This window comes from Anser anser (assembly GCF_964211835.1).
Source record: "Anser anser genome assembly, chromosome: 3".
NCBI classification, from domain to species: Eukaryota; Metazoa; Chordata; class Aves; order Anseriformes; family Anatidae; genus Anser; species Anser anser.
The window spans coordinates 50,125,802-50,134,583 of NC_139722.1; the positions used below are offsets into that span (position 1 = coordinate 50,125,802).

The following is an 8,782-nucleotide window of genomic DNA, read 5'->3' on the forward strand; positions in this document are numbered from 1 at the left end:
GAGCGGGAGCTGAGGTGTGACTGAGCTCAGCTCATTTTCTCTCTGAAAACAAAAGCCTCCGACCCCGGGGAGCACCACCGACACCCTCTCTGCCCCTTCCCCCATGCGCACCCCGCCGCCAGGGAACCGCTCCCGGCCCGGCGGGACCCCGGTGCTGCCGGAGCGTGCTCGACGCCCTCTCCCCATCCCCCGGGGGCCCTCCTGCACCCCCCGTTCTCTCCTCCAGCCCCGACGGCGGAGCCGCGCTCTCCGCCCCGCCTCTCCCTCCCCCGGCGGCCGCTTCCCCCGCCCCCTCCGGAGCCCGGCGGCAGGCCCGGTGTCTCGGGCCCTGCCCCCGGCGGCGGGCCGCCACTTGCGTCAGCCCAACGCTGCCCGGCCCGCCCCCGGTGCGGCCGCCCGCTCCCGCCAAAGCCAAAGCCGAAGCCGCAGCGAGCGGGAGGGCAGGGGGGAGGCGGCGGCCGGGACAGCGGCAAAGTTCGGGCAGCGCCCTTCAGCACCACGGACAGCGCCTTCGGCACCACGGACAGCGCCTTCAGCACCACGGACAGCGCCTTCAGCACCATGGACAGCGCCCGTTGAGCCCAACGGGGCGGCGGTTTCAGCACCACGGATAGCGCCCATTGAACCCAACGGGGCGGTTTCAGCCCCGCGGGCAGCGCCGCCGACCACAGCGGTGAGGGGGCGGCCCCGCCCGGCATGCGAGCCCCCCGCCCCGCTGTGCCGTCGCTCGCTGCCCCTGCCCCGCACAGGCGGCCCCCGAGGAGATGGAGCCAGAGCCGGCCCTGAACGACAGCCAGGCGGCGGTCCCCTGGATGCCCGCCCGCGGTGGCAACGCCTCGCTGGAGCTGGCGTCGCGGCCCCCCGCGCCCGCTGCTATCAACCCCTGGGATGTGATGCTGTGCGTCTCCGGCACTGCCATCGCCTGCGAGAATGCCATCGTGGTGGCCATCATCTGTTACTCGCCCACCCTGCGCACCCCCATGTTTGTGCTCGTTGGGAGCCTGGCCACCGCTGACCTGCTGGCTGGGCTCGGCCTCATCCTCAACTTTGTTTTCCAGTACGTGATCCGCTCTGAGACCGTCAGCCTCCTCACGGTGGGCTTCCTCGTCGCCTCCTTCGCTGCCTCTGTGAGTAGCTTGCTGGCCATCACGGTCGATCGCTACCTGTCCCTCTACAACGCCCTTACCTACTACTCAGAGAGGACGGTGCTGTGCATCCACACCATGCTGGTGGGCACCTGGGGGGTGTCACTCTGCCTGGGGCTGCTGCCGGTCCTGGGCTGGAACTGCCTCCACGACCGCTCTGCCTGCAGCGTTGTCAGACCCTTGACCAAGAGCAATGTGACTCTGCTGTCCGCCTCTTTCTTTCTCATTTTTATCATCATGCTCCATCTCTACATTGAAATCTGTAAAATAGTTTGCAGACATGCCCATCAGATAGCTCTTCAGCAACATTTTCTGACTGCATCGCACTATGTTGCTACCAAAAAGGGAGTGTCTACTCTTGCTATAATTCTTGGGACTTTTGGAGCAAGCTGGCTACCTTTTGCCATATACTGTGTGGTCGGGGATCCCGACTACCCTTCTGTGTACACTTACGCCACACTTCTACCTGCTACCTACAACTCCATGATCAATCCTATCATTTACGCCTACAGAAACCAAGAAATTCAGAGGTCCATGTGGGTACTCTTCTGTGGCTGCTTTCAGTCTAAAGTGTCCTTTCGCTCCCGGTCCCCAAGTGATGTCTGAGTGACTTTTCTCTTTGTAGTACTGCACCAAGTGACAATCTACTTAGTGAATTATTACAGTGCCTGTTATAAACTTCAAACTTTGTCGTGAAGTCATTGCAAACATGCTTAAATATTAGCACTTTATACAAGTTTGTATTTTTGAGAGTGTTCAGGGTATGGAATTTTCAGTTCTGTGAAAAAATGTGGTTGTATATTAATTTTCACATCACATTTGTAAGGTGAAGACATTCCGATACCGCTCAATTATAGCACCTTATTTCTAGCTGCTGACCTGCCAAAACAGTGTTGCCTTTCTGAAGGGCAGAGAGAAAGAAAGTTGGGTTTTGTGTTGTATTAGTATGTGTGTGTGTGTTGGGGGAGAGGAGATGTATGTATGTATGTCAGTAACAATACATTGCTGCACAATGTTGATAAATTATAACATTTTGTACACAAATAAAAGCATTTAAGATGTAAAAGTTTTGTGTGTTCATATGATTTTAGAAATGTGAGAGCTTGAAAATTTTCAATTTAAGCAAAGTCCATTTGTTTACTTTTGAAAGTTTACCAGGTAATTCCACCTAAAGAGATCATCATTTACTATGGAGATGAAATATTGCACCAAGAAAAGAACCTTTCTGTTTGCTTGTTTATTCTTTTCTTTCCCTCTGGCATATAGAGAGCAAAGAAGAGAACAAACTCCTTTTTATTCTCCAGCGAAAAAAGAAACAAAAAGCCCAGGCAAATAGGCTGCTAATTACAATAATTCTCCAGGTTTCCAGTAGCTTTCTTCTCCAAGTTGTAAGTTAGACCTTTATGATAATGCCGTTTTTAAAAGTTATTAAACTGTGGGGAAAAAATCAAACTCTAAGCTGTGCTCTTTTTTCCTTCTTATAACCTAAAAGGGGGGGGGGGGGGGGGGGGGGGAGGAGTGTAAAAGAAATAAAGGCAACAATCTCCTTTCCTAAAAGCCTCTACAATGCCATAATAAATTGACTTTTCTTATCACCCACAGTTCTGTGGGTAACACGAATTGTTCCACCCCCTCTTTTTTTTTTTTTTTTGATTGTGTGCTGCAGAAAAATCATTTAAGTGCATCTTTGCTGTCTCCCTGTCTCAGAGCAGTATACAGTTTTCTGATAATCCCACAGCTAGCAGCTTCAAAGAGCCCATCAGAGGTCAATGCTGTTCAGATTTTGGAAACACTTCTTCACTCAGGTTCAAATTCACAGGCAACAGATTTGTTTAGAGCAATAACATTCACATAAGATTTCAAATGTGATGTTGCTGCTTATATATTTATAGTTATGTTACATTTTTACTATTGTTATAGTATAGTTCATCAGTCATTTAAGTTTGCATTCAAGCGCTAAAACACATTAATCTTATGTGTGTAGTGCTATATAAAGAGTTTGGATTGATGTATTTCCCAGCTTATGGGTGGGCACCACATCAGGCACTTGCCTGTTGAAGCAGCCAGGGCCACAGAGAAGCTGTAAATCAGTAATACTGTTCTTACATGAAAATAGGTATTACGAAAAAACAGTATAATTTCACTCATAATAGAAAGATATTTCATTTGAAGTGCGATCTGATTGGAAAACTATGTTCCAGACTCAGGCAGCTCCATTATTTTTGTCAGTTCTAATAGTCACAAAAGTGACATTGTAATTGATAAATACATTCAGGCAAGTAATTCATCAGGGCACCCTTGTGGTGATGTTACAGATGTGCTATAAAACAGCTCTTATGAGAGGTCGAAATGCTGATCAGATTAAGAATTTTAAAGTTGCTAGTGAGAATTTTTTGTCCCTTCTTTAAGCCATCCAAAAGAGCAAGACCCCAGAATTTTTCATCTTATATGTCTAAACCACTGGATAAAACAGAGCAAAGAATGACCACTAGCCCTGAGGTGAGGTGTCACAGAGCGTACCTAAACTCTTTTCCCTCTGCAAAATCAGGAAAATTGTGACCAAACTGTGGGCTGGAAGCAGATACTGGTATTTGCTGTGCTTCTAGCAGTACCCCGATGCCCCAGGAGAGTATGTCCCAGAAGAGTACTAGTTGATATTAGCCAGAGATCTGCACTGGCAACTTGACCAAGTGGTGATTAAGCGATGGTGATGGTAGAAAACACTTGAGCCTTCATCCTGGTCCTGCTTGAGAAACTTGTGTAGACTTGGCCAAAGATGCTCCATCATCCATGTTAACTGCCAAGAGGTAAGACCTGCAAGTGCCTTGGACTAGTGAAATCTGGTAAAACTTTCTAGTAAAACTGGAAAACTTACCATCTGCTAGGCTTTAGTTACCTAAATCTGTGTCAAGAAAGAAAAAGCCACTGGGGGAAGATTTCTTGTGTCTACTTTTAGACGCCAAAGTTAGGGAGACAAAATCTGCTAGAAACCATCACCAATACCCATTTCCCTCTATTAATTTTATCAGGAACTTATTTTCACCACAAATTCATTAAGTAGCTATAACTTGTGTGAAGATTAATTATAGAAAATTTTGATGGATAGAATCCTATTTCAGTAATAAATCACTTAATGGAGGAGTGAGAAGGACTTGAAACCTTATCTGAGGTATGTTGCCATTTTTTGTCCAACATGTATTGGCTTTGTTCTGTGTTTCATTTTGTTTTGTTTGTTTTCAATATATGACCTTGCTTTTACTTTAGCATTTCTCCCAATGATTTGGTGTGTCTACAAAACAAAGCTGAAGCACAACACTTTCAAGGCATTCTTCCCCTCTACTAGGAAGTGAATTTGTGTTCAGCAAGGTTAATCATTCATTTTGTTGGGACAATACAAATGTTCTTCTACATACCATCTTCAGAAAGCTTTTGCTGACTCATAATTTCTGAAAAAGACTAATACAAAAGGGCAGAGAGTATTTTGGTGGTTTTGGGTTATCCCTGAGAGTGGAACTGACATCAACCTAGTTGCAGTAAAATATGGCCTTTCATTTCCAAAGAGCATCCTGATCTGCAGGGATACCCGAGCAGAATAACAGAAAGCAGGCTACATGATCTCTGTCTCCTCACATTACATCTCACTTTAGAAAAAAAAAAAAAAAAGGACCTGCAACCCCTGGTTGTATTCACAATTCCTGATAGAGCAAGTCAAGAAATTTTGGATAGCATGGCACATATAGTTTCCTTGCAGAGTTTTTTATTGAAAAGGAAAACACGAAACAGCAGACTCTTATTTGACAAAATGGTGTTACATTTGCAGTACCTGGATCCCAAAAATCTCATGTTGTCGGACCAATGACACTTTTACCTTGGTCTTGAAATAATTTTTGGAAGACAAAAAAAGAGAATTCCTGGAATCCCCATTGCCAGTCCACTGCAAAGCACATCCTCTTAATCCCCACACAGACCTGACAAGGAACCAGACGCCCTTTTGCTGTCACTGCCTGTAACGCTGCTGAGGACAATCACATACTGTGTGTCTGATCTTGTATTTCCACAAGTCAATGGGCAATTTGGTCTGCATAAGGACTGCACAATTGCAACAGTAATTGCCAATTTTTCCTTGTACATGTGGGCCCATGTGCTCGCTATTTTTCAAGATCTTACATCGGTGGAGTTGTCTTTCAGGGGAGAAAATATATGCCTAGTTAGGTGCAAGGACCAGGCCAATGTTTAATAATGATATATTATATGCAGCCTTAACTGGAAACAAAAATGAAATTTCCAGTGTTGACACACTTAAAATCATTTCGTTGTGTTTTTTGTTTGTTTATTTTATATATATATATATATTTGAAGTAGATAACATCAACTTTCATCTAAAAGCTGCTACTCTGCCCCCACTAAAAGCAGTGTTTCTATCTATTACACAAGAACTAAGATGATGACAGTATCTCATTAAAAACTTTCAATTCTGAGGCAGGAAGGTCTCAGCTCTGATTTTCATTATAATCTAATAATTTATTACTAACCCTGAAAATTATACAAGACTTGCAGTGCCTCTAAAGGCCAGATTCTGGAAATTTTACTCATGTGAACTGCCTCTCCCTGTGCCCAGCGCCATCACTGCCGTAGGAGTAATTAGAGAGAACAGCACAGCTCCTGTGAGCAGGAACTGGTCAGGAGCTGGTCCGAAAGCAGCAAGCAGTGCTTGGTTTTCTGTAGGGTTTCTGCTGCAGTCAGTGGTGTGACACCACCACGAGCGGAATGAGAATGGCTCCGCAGGCTGCTGTGTGTGAATCACTGTATATTAAAAATCCAGCTGGATTCAAAATCACGGGTCAAACAAAAACCCTTTATTTAGCTAACCAAACAAAAGGACAAAACACTTTAAAACCTGAAAAGTGAGTATGTACATATTTTTATGAATGTAATGAACCACAGGTACTAAGTAACACACAACAAGGCAACAGAAGCTCTCGTCTCCATTCTGCTGCTATATTTTTAAAAGGATTTTTTTTTTACAAGAGGTACAAATAATTTCTGATAGTGCAGCAGCTCCTAAGCTCTTCAGCCATCTTTTATGATATTCATTTGAAAAGGGGAAAAGAGAAGGAGAAAAAAACATCATGTTTTCTCCTTCCAGCTGCTTCATGGCACAGCAGAGGGAAATCAGTGATGAAGCGGGTGTGCCTCAGCTCTGCGGGGAGGCGAAGCACATCAGGAGCACACCACAATCCCTGCTGGGTGTAAATCGCTTGGTTGCAGGGCTGATGCTCTGGGGGACACTGAGTTGTGGGGTGTCTGCCCACTGATGGTTCCCCGTCAGGGTGACACGAGTAGCCACCTCCCTGGGAGCTGCCGTGGCAGGGACAGCTGGAAGCTCAGGAATCAGCCCCTGGATTGCTGCATGGCAATGCCGCACGAAACTCCCCTGGGTGGAAATCCAGCTTGCATTCCAGTGCTCTCTCCATGTTTAAACTCTTTCCTCTGAAAACACAACACTCTTTCCCAATGCTCCCAGGGAAAACATCCCTCCAGGGGCAGTTTCATTTACTGAGGGCAGCAACCCGGCATCGAAAAAATCAAGCTGCTGCCACAGCGCCTGGGGTGATGGAAGCACTAAGCCAGCAGTGACATTCGATGTGGCAGCCCGTCCAGCCAAGGCAGGTCTGCCTGCCCGTGTCAAAGGCTCTGCTGCAAAAACGTAAAAAGAGGAGGGAGCCGAAGCCATGGCATGGTCTCTGTGTGGGGCCCACACCAAAAGCTGTTGGCGAAGGTATTTTTTCCAGCAGATCCCTTTTTTTTTTTTTTTTTTCTTTCTACTTTGATGGCATCATAATACAAGTGGTGGGAGGGAAATAGAAATAGAAAAGAACGTGCTCATATCCACGTCAGGTGGAGAGAGCCGTGGCTCAAGGTGTCACACACAACATGGCAACAGTCACAGCAGCTGCAGTGGATCCTTCCAGCGGTGTGTTAGTGCTGCACAAGAGAAACAAGACCAAAAGTAGTCCTTCACTGAGGCATCATTTGCGTTATCATTAATCCTAGACACCTCGAGTGGACAACTGCAAGTGCAGGCAGACCCCTTGAGCTGCCCATCTTACCGTAGAGCCTTGAGGAGGAATAACACACCTTTCACTCTGTCTTTGAGAGCAATGAAGTTAATATGTGTAAGCCCAGACTTGGCAATGTTGCCAGCAGCACAATAAGCCTTGTCTATCCCCTCCTGCCTCGCTGTGCCCCTGACACGAGGTGTGGGTCAGAACAGGGCCATTTCCCCCACAACCCAGCACAGCCCATTGGGGTTAGTCCACGCTCCTTTCACTTCTCCTTTAGGAACAGACATTTTCCTTTGTTTTCAAGCAAGAAAGTCTGTATTTTTATGATGGATATTTATGTCTCAGGCAGGAACATTTGGTATCCAATCATGGTGTATCTAACTCATGAAAAAGACAAAAACAATTTAAAAAAAGGAACAAAAATTCGAATGTCTCAATGGAACACAAAGCAGGAGGTGTCCTCAGTGTCTTGGACACATTCCATCTATATTTGTTTTTTTTTCCTATGTCTTTCCATATGCTTTATCTCATCCACACTGATGGATTGCTGCTCTGCTGCTTGACATGACCCGAGCTCTGGTTCTTGTCTCCACATCTCCACAAAGCTGCATGTCGTAATGAATATTTTTGTTATTGGAGCATTTCCTGGAGGTGTTTGCTTCCTGCAGAAGTGTGATCCAATATAAGCTTGCTTTTGACCTCACTCACAGCTGTGCAGGTCTTCATAATCTGGCTGATGGTCACGGCAGGAAAATATCTGGGAAAACATCCGCCAATATTTGCATGCACTTTGCTTCACAGCTTTTGCCCGTTGCTAGTGCACACAGGTATGACAAGAGCTGTTGAGTGGAAACAGCAAATCTGAATGAGTGTTAGGGGAACTTTTTTCCGAGTTGAGCTTTATCTCTTTATAGAGAGATCTCTGTATAGTTAAGCTGTATCCTTGTATTTCTTCATAAATATGTAAATAAGAATTACAGTTATGCAATCAAGAAAAAGAAACAGTGCTATGTAAATTGAGTTCCTGATTCTGAAAGTATCCACGTGTTTAGCTTCACTCAGAAGCGAAAGAGGATTATTCTTTTTCCTTGTTTTTTATGTAAAATCTGTAGGACGGCAGCCCTGAGGGTCAGATATTTAAAGAGAAGTATCAGTGCTTAAAAGTGTGAATAAGAGACTTAGGGGCAGAATTAGAAGAAGAATACACACACTTGTGCTCCTAAACGTGGGCTCCTCAGAAATCTTGCTTTCTGGCTATAAGAACAAGTATCAATTGCTTGCTCTTCACTTTTATCCTCCAAGAACTTAGAGCTTGACGCCAGCCTGCAGGCTGCCCCTCTGTGGGTTCAAGGGATGCTGGCAGCAGCCCAGGTGCTCCTGAGGCCTGACGGGGCAGCTCAAGGGGAAGGAAAGAAAATCTGAGCTGGGGGAGTATCTTCCTGCTCTTTTCCTACTGCTCACTCTCTATCTCTGGGCTCTTTTAAAACAACATTTATTCCTGGGAAGGAGTTTCTCCAAGTGGCCTGCTTGTTGCTTGGTTGCTTCAGTTTGTTGCTGAACTGAAAGAGTGAG

The 8,782-nt window shown here is 45.8% G+C and overlaps 1 protein-coding gene across 1 annotated transcript; it reads left to right on the plus strand.

The window, feature by feature from the left end:
* Window positions 1-764: 764 nt before the first annotated feature.
* Window positions 765-2,552, plus strand: GPR6 (G protein-coupled receptor 6; the record flags this gene model as incomplete). Its single annotated transcript, XM_083829166.1, has 1 exon — window positions 765-2,552. The coding sequence occupies one exon, from the start codon at window positions 765-767 to the stop codon at window positions 1,749-1,751; it is 987 nt and encodes a 328-aa protein (XP_083685292.1). The 3' UTR covers window positions 1,752-2,552.
* Window positions 2,553-8,782: the final 6,230 nt, after the last annotated feature.